The 27,179-nt window shown below is 38.6% G+C and overlaps 1 protein-coding gene across 1 annotated transcript in view; it reads right to left on the bottom strand.

The window, feature by feature from the left end:
* The window catches only part of CNTNAP2 (contactin associated protein 2), a 2,342,027-nt gene that overhangs the window by 1,573,567 nt on the left and 741,281 nt on the right, over positions 1–27,179 (bottom strand). The window contains exon 4 of the mRNA XM_042248972.2: positions 5,160–5,353. Coding sequence (XP_042104906.1) covers positions 5,160–5,353 — 194 coding nt within the window. The remainder of the gene's footprint in view (positions 1–5,159; positions 5,354–27,179) is intronic.

The following is a 27,179-nucleotide window of genomic DNA, read 5'->3' as shown; positions in this document are numbered from 1 at the left end:
GCTGCACTGAATATGCCATCAAATTTGGAAACCTCAGCAGTGGCCACAGGACTGGAAAAGGTCAGTTTTCATTCCAATCCCAAAGAAAAGCAATGCCAAAGAATGCTCAAACTACTACACAGTTGCACTCATCTCATCCCCTAGGAAAGTAATGCACAAAATTATCCAAGTTAGGCTAAAGACTATGTGAATCATGAACTTCCAGATGTTCAAGCTGGATTTAGAAAAAGCAGAGGAACCAGAGATCAAATTGCCAACATCTGTTGGATCATCAAAAAAGCAAGAGAGTTCCAGAAAAACATCTACTTCTGTTTTATTGATTATGTCAAAGTCTTTGTGTGGATCACAACAAACTGTGGAAAATTCATCAAGAGATGGGAAAACCAGACCACCTGATGTGCCTCCTGAGAAATCTGTATGCAGGTCAGGAAGTAGCAGTTAGAACTGGACATGAAACAACAGACTGGTCCCAAACTGGGAAAGGAGTTCGTCAAGGCTGTATATTGTCACTCTGCTTATTTAACTCATATGCAGATTACATCATGTGAAATGCCAGGATGGATGAAGCACAAGCTGGAATCAAGATTGCTGGGAGAACTATCAATAACCTCAGATATGCGGAGGGCACCACCCTTATGGCAGAAAGTGAAGAACTAAAGAGCCTCTTGATGAAAGTGAGAGAGTGAAAAAGCTGGCTTAAACCTCAACATTCAGAAAACAAAGATCATGGCATCCGGTCCCATCAATTCAGTTCAATTCAGTTGCTCAGTCATGTCCAACTCTTTGTGACCCCATGGACTGCAGGACAACAGACCTCTGTGTCCATCACCAACTCCTGGAGTTTACTCAAACTCATGCCCATTGAGTCGGTGACGCCATCCAACCATCTCATCCTCTGTTGTCCCCTTCCCCTCCTTTCTTCAATCTTTCTCAGCATCAAGGGTCTTTTCAAATAAGTCAGTTCTTTGTATCAGGTGACCAAAGTATTGGAGTTTCAGCTTCAACATCAGTCCTTCCAATAAACACTCAGGACTGATCTCCTTTAGGATTGACTGGTTGGATCTCCTTGCAGTCCAAGCAACTCTCAAGAGTCTTCTCCAACACCACAGTTCAAAAGCATCAGTTCTTCAGCACTCAGCTTTCTTTATAGTCCAACTCTCACATCCATGCATGACTACTGGAAAAACCATAGCTTTGATTAGACGGACCTTTGTTGGGAAAGTAATGTCTCCGCTTTTTAATATGCTGTCTGGTCACTATCACTTCATGGCAAATAGATGGGGAAACAATGGAAACAGCGACAGACTTTATTTTCTTGGGCTCCAAAATCACTGCAGATGGTGACTGCAGCCACGAAATCAAAAGATGCTTGCTCCTTGGAAGAAAAGCTATGACCAATCTATACAGCATATTACCATTACAATATTATAAAGTAACTAGCCACCAATTAAAATAAATAAATTTAAATTTTTTTAAAAAGCAGAGACTCAGAGGGAGAGGGAGAGGGTGGGATGATTTGGGAGAATGACATTCTAACATGTATACTATCATGTGAATTGAATCACCAGTCTATGTCTGACGCAGGATGCAGCATGCTTGGGGCTGGTGCATGGGGATGACCCAGAAAGATGTTATGGGGAGGGAGGTGGGAGGGGGGTTCATGTTTGGGAATGCATGTAAGAATTAAAGATTTTAAAATTTAAAAAATACAAAACTGAAATTTAAAAAAATGGATTAAAGCAAAGATCATATACTGACTTCAAAAAAAATAAAATAAAATAAACTTAAGTTCTATGGAAAGAAAAAAATAAAAAAATAAAAAAAAAAAACAAAAAATCCAAATACTTCAAAAATAAAAAAAAATAAAAAAATAAAATCAGAGTATATTCCAATTGAAAAAAAAAAAAATAAAAAGCAGAGACATTACCCTGCCAAAAAAGATCTGTCTAGTCAAAGATATGGTTTTTCCAGTAGTCATGTATGGATGTGAGAGTTGGACTATAAAGAAAGCTGAGCACCCAAGAATTGATGCTTTTGAATTGTGGTGTTGGAGAAAACTCTTAAGAGTTCCTTGGACTGCAAGGAGATCCAACCAGTCAATCTTGAAGAAAATCAGTCCTAAATATTCATTGGAACGACTGATGAAGATCAGACTCCAATACTTTGGCCACCTGATATGAAGAACTGACACATTTGAAAAGACCCTGATGCTGCGAAAGATTGAAGGCGGTAGGAGAAGGGAATGACAGAGGATGAGATGGTTGGATGGCATCACCTGCCAAATGGACATGAGTTTGAGCAAGTTCTGGGAGTGGTGATGGACAGGGAAGCCTGCTGTGCTTGGAAGTCCATGGAAGTGCAAAGAGTCAGACACAACTGAGTGACTGAACTGAACTAAACTTAACTAGTCCATTATGATAGGAGAGGATTTAACAGTCTCTCAATTTTGGAATGAAAACTTTACAGAAACAGAAATCTGAAAGATAGTTTGGAGTCTGACTGCAGCTCTTCAAATAACTGCATTTTAGACAGAAAATAATGATTGCTCTCCTGGAAGAGCCTGTGATCTGAGCCTTACTTGTCTACTCCCAGTTAGCTGGTCTGCTGTTTGTGTAGGCATCTGGTCAGTACCTCTCTCTTTCTGCTCAACTTTTAGGAAGGTCCTTTCAAATTTTCTGCTCTACCATTGTTTTGCACAATAGACCTCCTCCGTGCGCAATTGGTAGTAGTAGTGTTAGTCACTCAGACTCTTGCGATCCCACCAACTGTAGCTCACCTTGCTCCCCTGTCCATGGGAGTCTCCAGACAAGAATACTAGAGTGGATCGCCATTCCCTTCTCCAGAGGATCTTCTCAACCCAGAGATTGAACCTGGGTCTCCTGCATTACAGGCAGATTCTTTACCATTTGAGCTATAGGAAAGACCTTCATGCCCATCTTACCTACAGGCTGAAAACCAATCTACAATAGGGTTCTCAGTGCTAACTATACATTAGAATGACTGGGGGAGCTTTAAAATCTCAATGCCTAGGTTTCATCTTAGACCATCCAATTTCAAATCTCTGGAAATGAGACCCAAATATCCATGTTTTAAAGCTTTATAAGTTATTCCATTGTGTATCCAGGGTTGAAAACCACTTTTTTAAAAATATGAATTATGCCTGATACTTAGCTTAATTGTGAGATGAAGACTTTCCATGAAGAGAAATTTTCCTCCTTACTTGCTTCCGACAATTTACACATCCCAATATACAAATGTTCTTGCCATGCAATAAAGGCTTAATAGAACTTATTTCTAAAGCACTACTCTGGCATATGTACTATTTATTATCAGAGTATTATATCCTTATTTCACATGACAGTTATAATCATGGACAACTGCTGTGGAAATGACCAGCTACTTAAGTTCAGAGCACTAGACTCTGCCTGCTCACAAAAATTACTTAAGAGTTTTAAGATATCACCTTTCTGGGAGTGGGCCCTGATCTGGCCAAAAATCCCAAGCATTCTGTCTAATATATAAATTAAAAACAAATTCCTCCCATTCCTCCTCCTCCTCCCACCCCATCCTTTTCGTTTCTTATTGATGGCTTTACTTAATTTTGGTTATGACTGCCTTAAAAAAAATAAAATAGATCCCTTAAAATTTAGTATTTTATAACATATATAATTAATTTATATGTTGTGAATATTTGATTGAATACACACAACTTTCCAATTTAATTAATATGGTTTTAAGAGTAAATGGATTATGCTACCTTTTTTCTCAGAATAAAAAAAATAATAATAAAATGCCTACAGAACTGTAATAAGGGTTTAAACTACCATTATGAGTGTTTTCTTTGCTATATTACTGTTCCTACTCCTCTAAATTATTTCTTTATAATTTCAATATTTTACTCAAATAGAAGATCTCTGTTCCTAAAAAATATCAGAGTCATTAATATAAAATACTACTTACATGATTCTAATTTAATTTGCCTGGGTGGGCCTGGCATTCATACACTTTAAATTCTTCTCAGGCAACTCAAAACGGTAGCCCAGACTGAGACTCATTGCCCTAAGCCTTGGATAGAAACTTTAGCCTAAAGAAACATTCTTCAACCAATAAGAATGTATGAATAAACAGCCTCTTGGTGGTTTTTAATACATAAATGCAGACAAGTGCACACACCTTAGAGTGAGGACTAGTAATATTTTAAAATATTTAAAATTGAGAAGGGGATGCTCATTGTGGTGTCTAACATACTCCAAAGCTATGGCTGGTCTATTTGCTTTTTCTTTAAAACTATTTTTCTACCTTATTGTCCTCTTCATACATATAGTCAGTAGCTACGGACTTTCACGATGACATCGGCTCCTTGAGACTAGCAGAAAACCTTTCGTAAAATGAGCACTTAATTGTGTTGAACTCCCTGTTCACCAAAATCTATTTGACCTTTCTCCAGTGTCTCTTTGGAGCAGTCTCTCAGAGCTATCTGAGGTGCTGCGTCCCAGGCTGGAGCCCCATTTTGCCCCAAATAAAACTTAACTCACAGCTCTCAAGTTGCGAATCTTTTTCAGTTGACAGAGGCAAGTAAGAGTTTTTTTGTTTTTTTCCTTCCATTTACTTAATTCTCAGTTCAGAATTTCAATAATTTGTTCCACTGCAGTTCTGTGCTACAAACTAAAATACAGTTACTTGAAACATTGTGCTTAAAGAGTTCTAGTGTTCTATCATTATTCAATTATTTACCTAATTTTTTTTTTCAGGTTTCAACCCAGTTTTATTGGGTGGTCTTATTGTCTGTGAAATACACCAGAGGTTGGGGAAGGAGACACCCATTGCATTGACTTTGCAAGATAAGGGGTTTTCATCACTAAGGAAAGGCTTGGGGTGGAGCAGGGTAGGGCATACTGGGTTTGCTTTCATTTTACCATCTTCTTTTGCTTTGCTCACATTTCTTTTCTCTCTCAGCAAGTACCAGAGGACACACACACATGGAAACAAAAATAGCAAGATCAGTCTGCAATCACTTCACTCCCAAGCCCTTCCCCAGACTGTACCAGGGATGGGAGGAGTCAGATAGCTACTCTTCAGCCAAAGAACACACCAGAATCCACTACCATTTTCAAATATCTGCAAACTCAGTTCTGTGTCTTCTTCTGACAGTGACTCACCCAGATGTTCCCATCTTGATGGTAGGGTTTCCAGTTTCTCCCGGTGTCGCTGTAGAGCATGCGATATTGGGTCACCCAGTCTGAGCTGCTGTATCTTCCTTGAGTTGCTATGGCACTGATCTGCTTCCGGTTGCCAAAGTTAACCTGAAGCCACTGATAATGGTCACTGTCTGATGGAGACCATCCCCCAGCACCTGAATAAGGTAGACACAAGAGGAGGGAAATAGGTATTTAATGTTGAACTTCTACAATTGGCAATAGATCATTCTACATCTTTTAATTGGCGTTGGAAGTACTATATTTCACAGATACATTATCATGTGTCCTTTATAGATGCCACAGGGATTTCAACTAATATTCTTCTAGCAGGGTAACATTGACACTCTGACCTCTTTATGGTGTAATTATGTGCTCATTTTCTCCTGTGCAAATGTCTTCATAATTCCTCAATTAGATCTTATTAGTTCATGTCAAACTCTAATTGGCTGAGGCTTGATCAATTTACCGTGAATTCTTCAATTAACAATCACTAGAAAAAGATACGTAGCAATCTAACATTTCCTCATGTAAGGATTTATTTTTAAGTAGATCATAAATGAAACAAAATGCAACTATACACACTCTAAAATATATATTTACTTTACAAAGTTCAGAGTTGAAAGAACACTACTAGCTCTCAAGAGGAGACCTCATCTTACATCAACTCTTGAGACCTAAAATATATAGTAAACTAGTCAAAATGTTCACAACGCTTAAGAGCTATACAACCAATGACTCTAGATGAACACATTTCTAGGAAAATAATAGAGTCACTAAATGAAGTGAAGCTTCTTTTGGTAAAATAAAGTAAACGACTGGCAAAGAGTAAGAATGTGAAAATATCCATTAGAGAAACAGTACTAACATAGAACAAAAAAGACTCCTAATTTATAACACTATGTGAAACAACTATGATTCCAAATAAATAGACTACAGAAAATATGCCATGATGCTTAGTTCTAAGATGCAATATAATTTTTTGAGTGAATTTCATTACTAATGGTAGTAAATAATAGGAAAATATTCAACAAGTTATCCAATGTACAGTATATGAGAACATATGCCTCACTTTTCAAATAAAAAATTTAAAAGCTGACAATAAAATAATTTATTTTATGAAATCTATGCTAATAAAGATCATTTTGCAAATCATCATTGATATATCACTTATATAATGATATTTACAGGGCTTATTTCTGTTCTCAACTATGATGGAATAGTTCTCCCACCACAAAGAATTACAAATCCAACAAAATGTATAGGATTATACTTTTAAGAGATTAGACAATACACTGTACTGGACTCTGATTCATGAGATATGATAAACAGAGGTGAGCCCTGCCAGCTTCCTGGCTTTCTGCATGGTCCACTTTCCAGACCATGGTGTAAAAGAATATTCTGAACAGACACAACAGCATCACCGAGTTGAAGGCAGAGCAGAATCAAAGGTCTCGAGGAATCCAGAATTTGTAGGACAGGGTATCAGGGAAGGGGCAGCTGTGCAGAGAAGAAGCTTTGGGAATGTCCATTTGGTCACCAGTGAATATCTTCAGTTTAGACTTTGGACAAATGCTAGGCTGTGTATTTGCAGACTAAGACTCAACAAGACAAAGCGAAGTGAGATCTGAAATGAATAACTGCCAGAAGATGCACAGTCCTGGGAGTAGAATTTGATTTCAGACTGGACAAGATTGAGAGAACTCGAGCAGAGATCTCAGAAGGAGAGTAGAATAGTTTTATCCTAAAATAAGGATTCTGATTCTAATCCTACTATGAGTGAGTGAGTGGAGTGAGTGAAGTCGCTCAGTCATGTCTGACTCTTTGTGACCCCATGGACTGTAGACTACCAGGCTCCTCCGTCCATGGGATTTTCCAGGCAAGAGTACTAGAGTGGGTTGCCATTTCCTTCTCCAGAGCATCTTCCTGACCCAGGGATCAAACCCAGGTATCCTGCATTGTAGGCATACGCTTTACCATCTGAACCACCGGAGAAGCCAATCCTACTGAGAACATATCTGAAAAAAGGTTGGTAACGAGTCTGAAAAAAGATCATTCTGATCCACAACTGAATTAACCCCTTGGTTGAATGAAACTCAGCACTCCATTATGGGAGACCGTGGAAGTTTATTTTTTCATGAGACTTCCATGAAAATATGAAAGAGACTCAACAACAGAGAATCCATAATGTCCAGTAAAAACTTTAAAAAAAATTAGATATTTGGGTAAGCAGTAAAATATGACTCATAACCAGAGAAAAGTCAGTCAGTGGTAATAGACACAGATGATTAAATTAACAGAGCACAACTTTACAATATAGATTATAAATTAGTTGTGTTACTTGGATAAGAATGTATAAATATTGAAGAAACAAATACGAAAATTTAATGGAGAAAAGAAACAGCAAAGGAAAACAACATGGGAGTTTTGGGACTAGAAATTATATCTGAAATAAAACATTTACTAGATGAGCTTAAAAGCAGATTAGAAACTCAGAAGAAAATAGTGCATGCTAACTCCCTTCAGTCCAGTTTGACTCTTTGCACCCCATGGACTATGGACTACCAGGCTCCTATCTCCATGGGATTCTCCAGGCAAGAATACTGGAGTGGGTTGTAATTTCCTTCTCCAGGGGATCTTCCCAACCCAGGGATCAAACCCGCGTCTCTCTATGCCCCTGCACTGGCAGGTTCTTGACCACTAGCACCACCAAACTGAGAAGAAAATAGTAGTGTACTCAAATACAGAGTCAGATAAACCATTCAGGCCTAACCTCACAGTGGGTAATATGGCTTAATAACGAACCTGTAGTCCAGTAACCTGTAGGATAACATTAAATGTCTTAACCATCACTTCATGGGAAATAGAAAGGAAACGGTGGAAACAGTGTCAGACTTTATTTTGGGGGGCTCCAGAATCACTGCAGATGGTTACTGCAGCCATGAAATTAAAAGACGCTTACTCCTTGAGAGAAAAGTTATGACCAACCTAGATAGCATATTCAAAAGCAGAGACATTGCTTCGCCAACAAAGGTCCGTCTAGTCAAGGCTATAGTTTTTCTAGTGGTCATGTATGGATGTGAGAGTTGGACTGTGAAGAAGGCTGAGTGCCGAAGAATTGATGCTTTTGAACTGTGCTGTTGGAGAAGACTCTTGAGAGTCCCTTGGACTGCAAGGAGATCCAACCAGTCCATTCTGAAGGAAATCAGCCCTGGGTGTTCTTTGGAAGGAATGATGCTAAAGCTGAAACTCCAGTACTTTGGCCACCTCATGCGAAGAGTTGACTCATTGGAAAAGACTCTGATGCTAGGAGGGATTGGGGGAAGGAGAAGGGGACGACAGAGGGTGAGATGGCTGGATGGCATCACCAACTTGATGGATGTAAGTCTGAGTGAACTCCGGGAGTTGGTGATGGACAGGGAGGCCTGGTGTGTTGCAATTCATGGGGTCGCAAAGAGTCGGCCATGACTGAGCAACTGAACTGAACTGAACAATCATGCAAATTGAGTATGAAAAGCAGAAAGGGTAGAGACTGAGGTAGGAAAAAAAATACATTTGAGGAAATAATAGTTGAAAAATACAAGCCCAAATATCTGAGAAGTTCACTGAAGACCAAGAAGAGTAAATACAAAGAAAAATACACCAAGGCACACCATAAATAACTGCTTAAAAAACCACGCTAAAGAGAAAATCTTAAAAGTGTTCAGAGGGCAATGACATCTTAACAACCGCAGTGCAAGCCAGCGAACAAAGAAATGACGTGATGAAAAGAAAAGAAAAAGAAAGTGTCAGTGTAAAATTATACATCTAGCAAAAATACCCTTCAAACATGAAAGCAACATAAGGATACTTAGGACAAATGCTGAGAAAATTCATCATCAATAAGCATGTTATATAAGAGATGGAAATTTTTCAGCTTCAGGGAAACCTGGCCATGCTGAAATCACATGAAGGAACAAATGGGGAAAATGGTAAACATGTCAGTAAATAGGAAGTGTCTGTTAATGCTTTTGCAATTTCTTTAGAAGATAATTGCTTGGAACAAAAATAGTAACAATGAATAAGAGGGCTTATAACAAATATAGATGTAAAATGTATGATTACAATAGGACAAAGGATAGGAGGCAAGGACAAAGTGTACTGTTCTGAGTTTCTTTGACTACATCTGAAATGATACAGTATTACTTGAAAGTAGTAAACCCTAGATCAAGGGTCTGCACACTTTTTCTCTAAGGTTTAAACACTGAGTATTTTAGGCTTTGCAGACCATGCTACTTCTATAACTACTAAACTCTGCTACTGGAGCATGAAGCAGCCACAGAAGACCCAGAAACAATAGCGTGACTGTGATTCAATACAATTTTATTAATAAAGACAGGAGGCTGGCCAGAGAGCTGGAATGTGTTAACCTCTGCTCAAAATCAACTTCTGTTTTACATCTGTGCATTTCACTATGTCTAAATTTTACTTCCAAAAACATTTTTCAATGCTCTATCTACATAAAGTGTGTGTGTTTAGTTTACATGTGTGCTATCTATAGAATGTGTGTATAACCACCTCACAACTACCTTCTCATTCTTCATTCCCCTATTTATTCAAACTATACTTGTACAAGAATGATGTTTCTATAAGGCAGATCTAATCATAGTTAATCCTAGTTCAATATTTTTCAATTGATCCTCATTGCCTCCAGAAATAAATGATCCACGCCTTCACAAACAAAAGACTCACCTGGAACACACCCTCTATACCTTTCCAAATCCTCCCTCAACTTATTATGATCCTCCCTCAAAATATTATTTCTCCTTCGAGGATCAGCAAGTTCACTCCAAATATCACATCTGCAATGGGTGCTGTGATTTGCCATTTTGCTTTTAATATATGACTGGAGGACTTATTCTTTCAGATATTTACACTGCTGCTGGAAGACCAAATGTAGCTATGATTCACCTCAGGCATTCCCTGGGTTAAAAAAGAGGCATTTTACACAAGGTCATGCCCCTTCCTAGGGTTATACAGATGTAACAATGGGCTATGCAGGGGCTGCTGCTGCTAAGTCACTTCAGTCGTGTGTGACTCTGTGCGATCCCATAGACGGCAGCCCACCAGGCTCCCCTGTCCCTGAGATTCTCCAGGCAAGAACACCGGAGTGGGTTGCCATTTCCTTCTCCAATGCAGGAAAGTGAAAAGTGAGAGTGAAGTCACTCAGTCGTGTCGGACTCTTAGTGACCCCATGGACTGCAGCCTACCAGGCTCCTCCATCCATGGGATTTTCCAGGCAAGAGTGCTGGAGTGGGGTGCCATTGCCTTCTCCAATCCAGAGGCTAGAAATGGTCAATACAATTGTCCCAACTGGGGAAAAGTATAAACAGTCACCACAGTCTGGTCTCAGAGCTCCCTGAGAAATTGGAAGTTGAAGCTTCCATGGAGACTGCATCGCATGCTGACTACTGCCTCTGCCTATTTCTGTTTCCTTCCCTTCCCTTACCCCAGTTTTCATCCTGAAGGTACTGCCTACAAAATTTGCACTTCTCTGACTCATAATTTGTATCCTGGGAAATCCAGTCTGCAATATTTTTTTGAATCACTTTCTTTATAACCTGCATAGGAGTTTGTTTTCCCAGCTTTGTACTTCATTTGCTGTTTCTATGCTTTCTTCCTTTTTGTAGTATCTAACATTTCCAATAGTCATATGTCATCCATATGTTGATTTTACCAAGAATTCTGCAAAATTTTGGAAGAGCCATCTATTAATTTTGGGGTCTTTCTGGTGGCTCAGACAGTGAAGAATTTGCCTGCAATGCAAGAGACCCAGGTTTGATCCTTGAGTGGGGAAGATCCCTTGGAGAAGAGGATGGCTCAGTTCAGCTCAGTTGTTCAGTCATATCTGAAGCTTTGTGACCCCATGCACTGCAGCACATCAGCCTTCCCTGTCCATCACCACCTCTCAGAGCTTACTCAGACTCATGCACATTGAGTCAGTGATACCATCCAACCATCTCATCCTCTGTCGTCCCCTTCTCCTCCTGCCTTCAATGTTTCCCAGCATCAGGGTATTTTCCGATGAATCAGTACTTCACATCAATATTGGAGTTTCAGCTTCAGCATCAGTCCTTCCAATGAATATTCAGGACTGATTTCCTTTAGGATGGACTGGTTGGATCTCCTTACATTCTAAGGGACTCTCAGGAGTCTTCTCCAACACCACAGTTCAAAACAATCAGTTCTTCAGTGCTCAGCTATCTTTATAGTCCAACTCTCACATCCATACATGACTACTGGAAAACCCATAGCTTAGACTAGACAGATCTTTGTTGGTCAAGTAATGTCTCTGCTTTTCTAATATGCTGTCTATGTTTGTCATAGCTTTTCTTCCAAGGAGCAAGCATCTTTTGATTTCATGGCTGCAGTCACCATCTGCAGTGATTTTGGAGCCCAAGAAAATAAAGTCTGTCACTGTTTCCATTGTTTCCTCATCTATTTGCCATGAAGTGATGGGATCAGATTCTAAGATCTTAGTTTTTGGAATGTTTGGTTTTAAACCAGCTTTTTCACTCTCCTCTTTCTCCTCATCAAGAGGCTCTTGAGTTCTTCTTCACTTTCTTCTATTAAGAGTGGTATCATCTGCATATTTGACATTATTAATATTTCTCCCATAAATCTTGATTTCAGCTTGTACTTCATCCAGCCTGGCATTTCACCTGATGTAGTCTGAATATAAGTTAAATAAGCAGGATGACAATGTACAGCTTTGACACACTCCTTTCCCAGTTTGGAACCAGGCCATTGTTGAATGAGTAGAGAATGGATACTCAGTATTCGTGCCTAGAGGATTCTATGGACAGAGGGACCTGGCAGGCTTCAGTCCATAGGGTTACAAAGAGTTGGACACAACTGAACGACTAACACTTTCACTTTCATATATGAATTTGGGGGATACCAGTATACCTAGTCATCAAGAGATAATAAATATATTTCCTTATCTGTTAGATAGTTCCAAACTTTGGAAAAAATCCTATACCCAGCTGCATATGAATTTCTATATATGCATTACTAAAAGCAACAGGATGATTTTAGTTATTGAAATAAAAAAGCAATTATTATTGTGAGTAAAATAAGAAAGATATGTGCATTTGACTGATGCAACTTCGAATGTTTCCCCTAACTAATTTTGCAAAATGCATTTCAGGTAAATTTTCTTCATTTACCCTTTTTTTTTTTTTTTTGCTGCATTACAATTTTTCGATAAAGAAGCAATTAACAGCTACTTAATCTCATTTACCTCATTACTTAAAGAAATGAATTAATGGTCAACTTTAAGGGAGGAAAAAGTCTAAACGCAGTAAAAATATAAGTTAAAACTTCCTCCTTACCTGAAGGAAATGTGAAGAGAATAGCGATCAACCTCCCGGGGAGGGCAAATGTCACGCTTTCATGAGAAGCATGGTGGAAAGATCGATGACAAGTTCTCTGTTTCTCTTTGATCTCTCTCGCAATGTAATTTGGGGAAGTTGATTTCTTTGTTCATTTGGCTTGTGAAATGTGTAACCTCTATCGATCTAAGGATTAAGAATGATACCTCTTTCATGACAAAAACCTCAGGAAATGGTATGTAAGAGAGCAGAAGGGTTCCCCAGAAACACTATGGAGAATATATGAAAGAGGACAGAAGTGTTTCCTAGTGGATACAGTGATGGCTCAAGGGATCGAAGTGGAAAGTCAAAGAGGAGAACAAGAATGCAAAGACAGTGAACAGCCATAAACTCTTAGATTCTAAGATGATTTAAGAACAACTTTCATCTAGAAATAATAGAGTCAAATTATCTATTAGGTAACTAATAAATTGGTACAGTGACTTGAAAGATGGGTCCTTACACAGAACTCCTGCCATTCCCTAAACACTGGGATGCTGTTCCTGCCCTACCTTTTCCTTCCTCTATCCCCATCTTCCTCCACTCCTTCATCTCTCTCTCTCTCTCTCCTCTTTTTTCTCTCTTGAATACACATATTTTCTCCTTCCAGATATGTGTGTGTGTATGAACTATAAGATACTCAGCGTTTGCATTCTGGATGCTCACCCCCACTGGGGTTACTTGAGTAAAGAATTATATTAAAAAACTTGGAGAAGTGGATGAAATCAGCTCTGTAAACTCGGAGATAGCTTATAACTGTGATAGCCATTTCCTCTTTGTAATTTGTACCTCTAAGAGCTAACAATGAACTGAACTGAACTGAAGAGCTAACAAAAACATGAAACTGTGTGGGTGGTTCAAGAGAGGGTATGGAGTTTCTTTCCAGTTATAAATGGCTCTTGCATAAACCTGATGCCTAAGCAGGTGGCTATAACACCACTGGAGACTACACGCCTCAATTCTAATTTAACAGAAAAAGGTAGAAAAAGAATTCAATTAAGGCTAGAACTACCTTTAATAACTGGTTGAGAAATATGTATCAGATGAAAAGAATAAATTGAAAAGGAGGCTTGAAGGCCAGATAGCATTATGAGTTCAGGCTGGGAGACCTCCTGCTCTAAACACACAGAATTTTTAGATAAGATAGATAAAAATAAAATTGAAAAGACATATCCAGGATCAAAAGTACGATAAGCTTCTCCATGCACAAGAAATGCAACCAAAATGCAAAGCGGTGAGTAGGACCAGAACCAATTCCTGCTGGAGTCGGGGCTGGGGACAGAGACAGAGGGACACTGGGCTCCTGGGGAGCGTTGGTGAATGCACGTCCCTGTGTGTGTTACCGAGAGGAAGCCTGGGTCAGAGCTGAAAACCAAACTAACCCAGGACTAACTTGCTCTGAAAAGAGACTAAAACAACTGTTTACTGACTTAGAGATGCGGGTAATAGGAGACTATATAGGCCAGAGGGTCCCAACCTCCAGATGCTAATGCCTGATGATTTGAGGTGGAACCAATGCAATAATAATAAGAGTAAAGTGCACATTAAATTTGATGCATTTGAATCATCCCTAAATCATTGCTCCCTCACCATTGACTGTGGATAAACTGTCCTGCGTACAACTTGTCCCTAGTGTTCCAAAGGTAGGGGACCTCTGCCACTTAAGGAATTTGGAAAAGAGGCATATCTAAGCCAAGAGAAGGCACCCATTGGCTTGTTGACTGGACTTATGATTCTCTAGTAACACTGGCAGGCAAGGACACAGGGTCCTCCATGTAAAATGTGTTTCTGCACTGAGGATGGGGAAGCTAAGGAGAAAAATCACCAAATTATAGGGAAGAAAAGGAAAGAGGGTGAGAGAGAAACAGCTGACTGCAAAGAAGAGACTAAAAAAAAAAAAAAAAAAAAGCAAAATCACAGAAAAAATATGCCATAAGTCAGCTAACAAAGTCAAAACATCAATGCAAATGTCTCCAGATATAATAGCAAGCGAGGAAGAAGGGAAGTAAAATCCTCAGGTGCTCAAAAATATAACATAAGTAATGCCATTCATTGAAAACCAGCAGTAATGATCACATCCAAGAGGGAAAAATAAAAGATTTACAGACAGATAGTAAAAAGAACTAGATAGTGATCTCAGAAGTAAAACAAGTAGACACTGACAGGAAAATAACCTCATGAGAGGAATATCCTGAAATTATCTGTGTGTGTTTAGTCATTCAGTCATGTCCGACTCTTTGTGACACTGTAGCCCTCCAAGCTCCTCTGTCCATGGGGATTCTCCAAGCAAGAATCCTGGGGTGGGTTGCAATGCCCTCCTCCAGGGGATCTTCCCAACCCAGGGATCGAACCCAGGTCTCCCACATTCCAAGCTGATTCTTTACCATCTGAGCCAGCAGGGAAGCACAAGAATATTGGAATGGGTAGCCTATCCCTTCTCCAGGGGAACTTGCCGACCCAGGAATCAAAGTGGGGTCTCCTGCATTGCAGGTGAGCTACCAGGGAAGCCATTCTGTAACCATATAGTGGAAGCTATTCAGCAAGAAAAAAGAGAGGGCCCTGATACATGTTACATCAGTTCAGTTCAGTTGCTCAGTTGTATCTGACTCTTTGTGACCCCATGGACTGCATGATGCCAGGCTTCCCTGTCCATCACCAACTCCTGGAGCTTACTCAAACGCACGTCCATAGAGATACTGAAGCCATCCAACCATCTCATCCTCTGCCGTCCCCTTCTCCTCCTGCCTTAAATCGTTCCCAGAATCAGGGTCTTTTCCAAAGAATCAGTTCTTCGCATCAGGTGGCCAAAGTACTGGAGTTTCAGCTTCAGCATCAGTCCTTCCAAAGAATATTCAGGACTGATTTCCTTTAGGATGGACTGGCTGGATCTCCTTGCAGTCTACGGGACTCTCAAGGGTCTTCTCCAACATCACATGTTACATGATCAGTCTCAAAATAACTATGCTGAGTGAAAGAATCCAGGGAGAAAAAGTACATACTGTACAATGCAAATAAAGTTCTAGGAAATGCAAATTGAAACACAGGAATAAAAGCAGATCATAACTGAGTAGGGATGGGGGGGCCAGAGGGAGAAGAAAGGAGTTATAAAGTGGAAAAAGAAAACCTCCTGAAGTGATGGATATATTCATTATATTTATTGTGGTGATGGTTTCATGGCTGTATACATATATAAAAATGAACAAATGGCGCAATTTCAATAGGTACATTAGTATACATCAGTGACGTGTCAATTAAACTGAAACATTGTGGGAGTAAAGAGATAAATAGGTTAAAGTGTGAATTTCAGTGATAAGACTTGAAGATCTAAAATAAAGCAAAGGCAGAGAATATAAACATTTGAAGAAGTAATGACTGAATTTTTTTTTCAACATTAAAACACCAAAAAAAGATACCCCTCAAAAATTGAAAGGGTTCTCTGAAAATTGTAAAGCGTACATGAAATGGGCACATTATGAAAAGTATGTAATGAGATCCAAATGAAAGGTGCTCTAAAATAGTAAGATTGAAGAATTGTAAAATTCAAGTATAGAAATTGTGAATTATCTCACTGATAAAGAGAAAAGAGTTGGTGTCTTAAGAAGTGATAAGATCGGCTTGCTAATGACTTCAGATTTTATTTACAGTGGGAATAAACAGCTAGGACGTGTGACATATGACCTATCTATGAGAAGGATATACTTTATTAAGATATACTTAATCTACACAATTAAGATCATGGCATCCAGTCCCACCACTTCATGGCAAATAGATAGGGAAACAATGGAAACAGTGACAGATTTTATTTTCTTGGGCTCCAAAATCACTGTAGATTGTGACTGCAGCCATGGAATTAAAAGATACTTGATCTTTGGAAGAAAAGCTATGACCAACCTAGACAGCATATTAAAAAGTACAGACATTATTTTGCCGATACAAGTCTGTCTAGTCAAAGCTACAGTTTTTCCAGCAGTCATGTACGGATGTGAGATTTGGACCATAAAGAAGGCTGAGCACCAAAGAACTGATGCTTTCAAACTATGATGTTGAAGAAGAGAGTCCCTTGGACTGCAAGGAGATCAAACCAGTCAGTCAATTCTAAAGGAAATCTATCTTGAATATTCATTAGAAGGAATGATACTGAAGCAGAAGCTCCAATACTTTGGCCATCTGATGAGAAGAGCTGACTCATTAGAAAAGACCCTGATGCTGGGAAAGGTTGAAGGCAGGAGGAGCAGGGGACCACAGAGGATGAGATGGTTGTATGGCATCACCAACTCAATGAACATGAGTTTGTACAAATTCTGGGAGACAGTGAAGGGCAGGGAAGCCTGACATGCTGCAGTGCCGCATGGGGCCACAAAGAGTAGGACATGACTGAGCGACTGAACAACAGTGAAATGAGAAGTAGTATAAATAATCTTCAACCAAGTCTAGACGCTTGTTGATTGGAAGTAGCCAGAAAAGAGAACCATGGCCATTTATTAATGTTTGTCATGAGCTAGAGAAGGAAAAACAGCCGTGCTACCATCATTCCTAAAATACGGAATAAACTGAAAAAATAATGCTAAAATAAAAGTATAAAAGCTAACGTTGAAACAAAACAGAAGAAAAAAAAATACATGATTTTTATCAGAGTACAGGAAGTTATCCCTAGAGACAAATTAGGATATAATTAAAGAACTATAGATGCTTTAACATTTTCAAACATTCAGATTTTGTCTCAAAGGACTGGCATTACTCCTAAAAGTAAGGTTAGCTTCCTTGAATACTTATCAAAGGAATTGCCAGAAAAGTAGAGGTAACTAAAAACAAACACAAACTAATAACATCCCCCTTCCAAAAAAAAATACATTTTCTAAACAAAGACTTGGAAAAAAATAGACGAGAAGAGTGGTGGTAGTGATGGTGGTTCAGCTGCCAAGTCATGTCTGACTCTTGTGACCATATGGACTGTATGTAGCCGAGGCTACAGTCCATGGGATTTCCCAGGCAAGAATACTGGAGTGGGCTGTCATTTCCTTCTCCAATAGACAAGAAGGTTCTTCTTTAAAATCTGGTGTGTTCATTATGAAAATTTAGAATAAAAGTGAAAAGTGAGGAGTTATTAATACCAAAAAGTAAGGAGTTATTGATACTGGGGGTGGTGTTGGTGGGTTATAAGATTTCCTGTTTTGATCATGTTCCTGTTTAACATGAGACATTAAATTTCATAACTGTATCTTCAAGTTAACTTTTGCAAAGCATTTGGCAATATTCTGTTAAGTATAAAGTAGTAAAATGTGGTCTGGGAAATATTTTTGGTAAATTCAAAAATGGTTAACAATTATGCCTCAAATACATTGATTAATGACTATGTCAGCTTGAAGAGAGGTCCTAATGATGAGCCACAAGCTTTGGTCTTGTATGCTGTCATTTTTAATATTTTTATTATCTAAGGCATGGAAAACATGCTTATGAATTTTGTCAATTACATAAAGCTGGAAAAGAGACCTAATACAGTAACTAGCTGAATTATGATGTTAAATGTTCTTGACTGGCTGGAAATCTAAGCCTCTCCTAGCAAAATTTATTTTAGCATCAGTAATAACCTAAAATGCCCATTTTGAACAAATGCATTATCTGTATTATTAACTTATACAATGCTTATAAATAATTATGCAACCTTAATTTACTTTATCACTGACTCAGCGGACATGAGTTGTTAAGCAACTTCCAGGTGATAGTGAAGGACAGGAAAGCCTGGAATGCTGCAGTTCATGGGGTCGCAAGAGTCAGACATGACTTAGCGACTGAACAACAACAATTTACTTTATGGGTAAATGTCAAAATTATGGCATCTATGATACTACATTTATAGTATTGCTTCAAAAAATTTTGATACATTTTAATTAAGTCTTTGCACATAAATAAGAACCTAGGAATTATCCCAAAATGAACACAACCATACAATCACCACCCAGATCTATAAAGAAACCATTGCCAGCAACACAGGTGCTCTTACTACGTCCTTTTCCAGATACAGTCACCTCTCCTCCTCAACGAACTGCCCCAGAGATTCATCCATGTGGTGGTGTTTAGCTGCTGATTCCTCATTTCCATGTTGCCTAATAGTACATTATGTAGTATACAACTCCTTATTGATCAAGTCTAGGGAATTGTTGAACATGTGTATATTTCCAGTTTGAAGTTGTTATAAATGATGCTGCTATTAACATTCGTGCTCATGTCTTTCACCACTTCTTTGTACCTCTGTCTTGGATACATGCCCAGGAAGAGAACTTTTTCTTGTATATTTTTAAAATTCTATTTATTTGGCTGGGTTGGATCTTAGTTGTGGCATGTGGGATATTTTTCACTGTGGTGCATATAGGCTTAGTTGCTCTGTGGCATATGGAATCTTAGCTCTCTGACCACAGATCAAACACACATCCGCTGCCTTGTAAGGCAGATTCTGAACCACTGCACCACTAGGGAAATTCCATGTTTTTTAAATTCAATCAATTTCGCCAACATTTTTAAAAGTAGTTGAACTGATTTTTACCACTCCCATCCATGATATGCCCTAGGAACTTCGTAAGAGTTTCTGCTATTCCAAATCCTTGCCACAACTTAGCATAGTTAGGCTTCTTTTCTGCAGTTGTTTTCTAAATGCAATTCTTGCAGGTTTGACTTATATTTTCTTGGTAACCACTTTCATTCTGTTGACAGCAGGACTCATTATAAAACTATTGTAAACTACGACAAAATGTTATGAGTGCAAATAGGCCATATAAAACAAAATATAGATCCCCAAAATAAAACCACATGTATACATGTGTATAGTGAAAGTGAAGTTGCTCAGTCGTGTCCGACTCTTTGCGACCCCATGGACTGTAGCCCGCCAGGCTCCTCTGTCCATGGGATTCTCCAGGCAAGAATACTGGAGTGCGTTGCCATTTCCTTCTCCAGGGGATCTTCTCAACCCAGGGATTGAACCCAGGTCTCCTGCATTGCAGGCAGATGCTTTATCCTCTGAGCCACCAGGGAAGCCACCTATAATACTAGCATGTAAATTGTGACAAAGGTAGCATAGGAAAATAGTAGAGAACAAAGGTACTTTTTTCAATAATATATTCAGGATGAATTGGATATCCATGTGTAAAAAAGTGAAAGGTGGCCTTGCCTTATAGTATACTGAGATCAAGGTAAAAATGTAGCTTTAATTGTGAAAAGTAGAACATGGAAGCTTATAGAACTTGATTTAAGAGAATAACATCATATTCTTGGGGTTGGGAATGATTTCTTAAACAGGAATAAAATCACTAGCTATAAAGGGAAAGATACATAAATTAGGTTATATTAAAGTTAGAAATTTTTATTAAAAGACATTAATAGAAGAGTGAAACGGCTAACCATGGTTTTCGGGCAGCATATTTTCAAACATCACTGACTCAGGGGACATGAGTTTGAACAAACTCTGGGAGATAGTGAAGGACAGGAAAACCTGGTGTGCTGCAGTCCATGGGGTGATGAAGCATTGGACATGACTGAGCGACTAAACAGCAAATTTCAAAACATGCAAGCAAGGAAAATACTCATATCCAAACGGTACGGTGGGCCAGTGGCTAAGAATCTACCTTATAATGGAAGGGGCTCTTGTTCAATTGCTGGTCAGGGAAATAGGATCCCACGTGTGCGGGGCATCTACTGAGGCTGGGTGCTGCAATAAGATCCTATGCGCCACAACTGAGAACCAGTGCAGCCAGATAAATAAATATTTTTAAAAAACACAGAGAGATGTCATAGGGAGGGAAGTGGGAGGGGGGTTCATGTTTGGGAACGCATGTACACCTGTGGTGGATTCATATCAATGTATGGCAAAACCAATACAGTATTGTAAAGTAAAATAAAGTAAAAATAAAATTTTTTTTTAAATTAAAAAAATAAATAAATAAAAATAAAAAACACAAAAAACAAAATGTATAAACAAGGCCTGCAAACCAATAAGACACATTCAGACTTCCCAATTTTAAAAATGGATGAGGAACTTTAACAGGCAGTTCCCAAAAAAGGACTATATGTTACAAAGCATAAAAAGTTGCTCAACGTCAAGGGCTCGACATTTTCAGAAAACAATTTAAAAACTAAGAATATTCAAAGAGAGTAACTTATCATTATGAAAGGACTTAATCTTACATATTACTTTGGGGAAACCAAAGATGCGTAAGCTTTGTAAGAGGAAATGAAGGAGTAACTTAATTTCTGTCTTCTACTATTTAAAAGCCTAAAGATATAAAGTTTCCCAGCGATGTTACAATACAAAATATTCCAAAAGTATATATTCTTTATGTATACAAATTATATAGTTTCAACTTATTTTTTTGAAATGAAAATTTTGATTAGACTAAATGAAGATTTTATCTTTTAACTCCGTACTCTCAATTGGATTTGTCTGTATAAATTGTCTCAATTGGATTTCTCAGTATACAAGTTCTTTTCATTTTGGATTTTGACCAAAGAAGAAAACTAAATATCAAACTGATTTTAACAAATCTGAAACAGGTGCTTTTCTGGAAGAACAAAAGTCTTGTCAAATATGATTTTCCTTCAAGGGTCCAGCATACTATACTATACTATAGTATATAAGAAATATGCAGGGATGTCTCTTTACAATGTTGATATCATCCAGATATGAACTGTCTCATTAGAGTCAGCACACTTCATGTGATTAGGGAAAATCAGAAGCAAATTCATCTATCAAGATCTCAGTTTCATATCCATCGCTTCAGAGGCAAATGACTGTATCTGAGTTGTGAGAAACTGACTTACTGCAGGGCAAGTTTGCTCTGTGCTGTGATTAGTCACTCACTTGGGCCGGACTCTGTGACCCCATGGACTGTAGCCCACCAAGCTCCTCCATCCACGGAATTCTCCAGGCAAGAATACTGGAGTGGGTTGCCAAGTCCTCCTCCAGGGGATCTTCCCAACCCAGAGACTGAACCCAGGTCTCCCACATTGCAGGAGGATTCTTTACTGTCTGAGCCACCAGGAAAGCCTGGCAGGGCAAGTTTATTTTCATGTATTTTTCAAAAATATAAAGTATTTCTATGGAATTTCACCAGTCAATTATATTAAGATCTTTGATGTAAAGTGTCAGGTTTTTTAAAAATATCAATTATTACCTTAAGATTGTGCTATAAGATATAAGAAAATAAAAGCTACACAAAAGAACTATATGGTTGCATAAAACTTCATTAAGGCTAGATAGCAGCTGAAACTAATGTGAATCCCACATTGTCTGATCAGCTTCTTTTTCTGCATATCAGAAAATCTTGAATATGTATATGACCTGTAATTCTTAAAGTTACTTACCAAATAGTGTAAATGATATATGGTCTTTTTTTTTTTTAATCTCCTAGCCATACACAACTGGATGAAAACTGACTCTCATGTGTATTATTTCAGATGATGGTATTAGGAAAAGAAATTTAAAGTTATAGATGGTCAGATTTCATTGTAACAATTTTTAAAACATCAAAGCTGATAACACCAGCAATAGAAAGGATTATCGCTATCAGTAGTGAGTTCTCCATTCCTGGAGATACTCAAGTGAAGGCTGCATAATAAGAATTTCCTCATAGCAAAATATTACATAGTCTGGGACAGTAGACTCAATGTCCACTAATTTCATTTACTAAGAAAGCTGAAATGGAATGCAAATTATTACATTGAATTTTTTATCAAGTTTTTAAAATTTTTCTTATTGCATTTAAAGTAACAGTTATGATCCAAGTTTTGGTTGATCTATTTTATTATCATCAGGGGAGATTTCATTTATACCACTGCTAAGTAACATGTGACTATATATAACTTTCATTATTAAAAAGTGGATGGTCATTTCCATTTTTACTGTTAATAACTCCCCTGGCTCATTTACTCAACAATTATTTACAGAGCACTTTTATATGCCGACCATTAAAGATTTTTTTAAAGAATTTTTCATAAGCAATTTGTACTAGACCTTTTTTGTAACTGATGATACAGTTTATGTATTTGGAAAATGTACAAAAATCTTCTTTATCTCATAAGTATTTTATTACTGGGAAAATCAAATACCTAACATACTTTTAATGTGCATAGAAATGAGATTTTGTTTGAAAAAATAAAGGCAAATGAAAATATTATGAGAAAGTCAGGGTCAATGAAGTCATGGTTCTTCTCTGCACCTACTAGGAAGCTGCTATTTGATCCTTACCTGTAGGAAAGGCTGAAGAATTTCACCTTGTACATGTGTGAGCAAGAGGTCAACTTGATGTTTGTAAATCTACTGTCTAATTCATGTTCTTCATCTCTGGTCTGCATTCTTATTAAAGTCTACAGAATTTGGAAACAATATGTTTAATTAGAAACGATTTGCTAACTGCTCTAGTCAAGTGCACACCCATTGGCTTTGTTCAGAAAATGCCATCATTCTCAAGATGTCATTCTTTGTGATAAGAAAAGAGAAAACATTGTTCTCTGTGCAGCTCACAAAACTTTGTTTGGTGGGGGTGAAGGAGATAAGTTTATAGATTAAAAAAGGTTTAAGAGCTCAAATACACATCTTTAGGTTATCAAATACATCTAACCTCTATTCATAGAGTGAACTGAAAGAGAGATATAGCTGCAGAAATCAACGAAGTGACGCAACTCCAAACAAATCCTGAATACATGAATAAGTAAATTCAGGATAGCCCACTTTTTTGAGTCAAGGAATGAGTTTTATTTGTCATTTAACAACCACCGCCAAGTATGATACCCTACAGATAGCACTCAATAAATACACGTTATACATGAAAATGATACCATTTTAATGGCAGAAAATGAAGATTAACTAAAGAGACTTTTGATGAGGGTGAGAGAATGACAAAAGTGGCTTGAAACTCAGTGTTAATAATAATAATATCATGGCATCATGTCCCAAAGCTTCATGGCAAATAGAAGGGGAAAAAGTGGAAGCAATGACAGATTTGATTTTCTTGGGCTACAAAATCACTACAGAAATTAAAAGACATTTTCTCTTTGGAGGGAAAGCTATGACAAAACTAGGCAGTCTATTAAAAAGCAGAGAAATCAATTTGCCAACAAAGGGCCATTATACCCAAAGCAATCATTTTTCTAGTGGTCATATATGGATGTTAGAGTTGGACTATAAAGAAAGCTGAGTGCCAAAGAACTGATGCTTTTGAACTGCAGTGCTGGAAAAGACTTTTGAGAGTCCCTTGGACTGCAAGAACAAACCAGTTAGGTATTCCTAAAGGAAATTAGCCCTGAATATTCATTGGAAGGACTGACGCTGAAGCTGAAGCTCCAAAGCTCCAGTACTTTGACCACCTAATGCAGAGCTGACTCATTAGAAATGATCTTGATGGTGGCAAAGACTAAAACCAACAAGAGAATGGAACAAAAGGGGATGAGATGCTTAGAGAGCATCACCAACTGAGTGGACTTGGATGTGAGCAAACTCTAGGAGATGGTGAAGGACAGAAGAACCTGGTGTGCTGCAGTCCATGGGGTCACAAAGAGTTGGACATGACTTATCAAGTGCACAAACAACAACAGAGTAAATGAATTTCAGAGTTAATTGCTTGCTCAATGTGTCCCACACTCTCCTTCCGCTGCTGTGTCCCCAAGTCTGTTTTCTACGTCTGTGCCTCAATTCCTGCCATGAAAATAGGTTCATCAGTACCATTTTCCTAGATTCCATTGTTCAGTTCATCAGTTCAGTTGCTCAATTATGTCCGACCCTTTGCGACCCCATGAATTGCAGCACGCCGGGCCTCCCTGTCCATCACCAACTCTTAGATTCTATATATATATACACGTGTGTGTGTGTGAATATACGGTATTTGTTTCTCTCTCTCTGACTTACTTCACTCTGCATAACAGGTTTTAGGTCACCTCAGTTCAACTGACTCACATTTATTCCTTTTCATGGCTTAGTAATATTCCATGGTAGGGCTTCCTAGGTGGCGCTAGTGGTGACGAATATGCCTGACAATGCAGGAGACGTAGGAGCCACAGGTTGGATCCCTGGGTCAGAAGATTCCCCAGAGCACGCATGGCAACCCACTCCAGTATTCTTGTCTGGAGAATCCCACAGACAGAGAAGCCTGGGCGGCCACCATCCATATAGGATTGCAAAGAGTCAGGCATGACTGAAGCAACTTAGCACACACACATACAATAGTCCATTGCATGTATGAACTTCCCAGGTGGCTCAGTGATAGAGAAAAAGTCAGCCTACTAATGTAGAAGACCCCAGAGATGTGGGTTTCATCCCTAGATGAGGATGATCCCTTGGAAGAGGAGATGGCAACCTGCTCCAGTATTTTTGCCAGGAAAATTCCATGAACAGAGGAGCCTTGCAAGCTACAGACTATGGGGTCACAAACAGTCATAAAAAGATTGAGCATAATATTCCTCTGTACATATGTACCACAACTTCTTTATCCATTCATCTGTTGATAGATATCTAGAAAGTAGCATTGACATATATATACCAATAGAAACATAGTAGGAAGCTGCTAGATTAGACAGGGAGGCCAGCTTGGTGCTCTGTGATGACTGAAGGGAAGGGATGGAGGGATGGGAAGGAGGCTCAAGAGGCATATATATATATATATATATAAATCAACCATATATATATATATTCCCTGCCTCTTGAGCAGGTCCAAGACCTGCCTCTTGACCTGCCTCTTGAGAAATCTGTGTGCAGGTCAGGAAGCAACAGGTAGAACTGGACATGGAACAACAGACTGGTTCCAAATAGGAAAAGGAGTACGTCAAGGCTGTATACTGTCACCCTGCTTATTTAACTTCTATGCAGAGTGCATCATGAGAAACACTGGACTGGAAGAAACACAAGCTGGAATCAAGATTACTGGGAGAAATGCAGTTGACACCACCCTTATGGCAAAAAGTCAAGAGGAACTAAAAGCCTCTCGATGAAAGTGAAAGAGGAAAGTGAAAAAGTTGGCTTAAAGCTCAACATTCAGAAAACAAAGATCATGGGATCCGGTCCCATCACTTCATGGGAAATAGATGGGAAACAGTAGAAACAGTGTCAGACTTTATTTTTTTGGGCTCCAAAATCACTGCAGATGGTGACTGCAGCCATGAAATTAAAAGACGCTTACTCCTTGGAAGAAAAGTTATGACCAACCTAGATAGCATATTCAAAAGCAGAGACATTACTTTGCCAACAAAGGTCCATTTAGTCAAGGCTATGGTTTTTCCTGTGGTCATGTATGGATGTGAGAGCTGGACTGTGAAGAAGGCTGGGGGCTGCAGAATTGATGCTTTTGAACTGTGGTGTTAGAGAAGACTCTTGAGAGTCCCTTGGACTGCAAGGAGATCCAACCAGTCCATTCTGAAGGAGACCAGCCCTGGGATTTCTTTGGAAGGAATGATGCTAAAACTGAAGCTCCAGTACTTTGGCCACCTCATGCAAAGAGTTGACTCACTGGAAAAAGACTTTGATGCTGGGAGGGATTGGGGGCAGGAGGAGAAGGGGATGACCGAGGATGAGATGGCTGGATGGCATCATGGACTCGATGGACGTGAGTCTGAGTGAACTCCGGGAGTTGGTGATGGAGAGGGAGCCCTGGCGTGCTGCGATTCGTGGGGTCACAGAGTCAGACATGACTGAGTGACTGAACTGAACTGAACTGATGGTTGATTTGAATTATTGTATTGCAGAAACAACAACATTGTAAAGCAATTATCCTCCAATTAAAAAAGAATTAAATTATAAATGAACATACAAATGAACAAACTGATAAATGAATGAGATCCTAGAAGCAAAAGCCCTAAAAGAAGTGGGCAAAATCCTTGGCCCTAAGGATCAATGCGAGAGAGGCACAGATCATGAAAGACAAATATAAATGGATCAGTAATAAAAAATAAAATTTTAATAATGCTAGTGATTTACATTGTATCTTCAACATAGAAGACCTGAAATTTTTGCCAATGGACTCACTATATATATTCTAAATACTATTCTTGGGTTAATAGTAGTTCATTCTCATAAAGAATTTAATTTTTATAATTAAAAAAATTTGATTGTCAGTATCAATTAAATTTTCAAGAAATATTAATACATATTTTCACCATTATCTTCAAAAGGATCTAAGTGAAAGTGAAGTGATAGTCATGTCCTATTCTTCACGATCCCATGGACTGTAGCCCGAGAGGCTCCTCCATCCACAGAATTCTCCAAGCAAGAATACTGGATTAGGTTGCCTTTCCCTTCTTCATGAGATCTTCTAGACCCAGGAATCACACCCAGGTCTCCTGCACTGCAGGCAGATTCTTTACTGTGTAAGCTATCAGGGAAGTCCTTCAAAAGGACCCAGGACTTGAAACCCTAGCACTCAGAGCGGACAAAACTAGGAAAGGAGAAAACTAGGAATAGTCTAAAATACTATTTTAACATTTTTTTTTAACGTGGTCTACAGTTATTTCTCATGCATTAGCACAGTCCATTCTGCAAACATGATAACAATCACTTCTTTAGCATGGCAGGAAGCCTTCAACCAATCAGAATCAGCAG

This window comes from Ovis aries, chromosome 4 (genome assembly GCF_016772045.2).
Source record: "Ovis aries strain OAR_USU_Benz2616 breed Rambouillet chromosome 4, ARS-UI_Ramb_v3.0, whole genome shotgun sequence".
NCBI classification, from domain to species: Eukaryota; Metazoa; Chordata; class Mammalia; order Artiodactyla; family Bovidae; genus Ovis; species Ovis aries.
The sequence above is the reverse complement of the archived record's forward strand: the minus strand, read 5'-3'. Positions and strand labels throughout refer to the sequence as shown.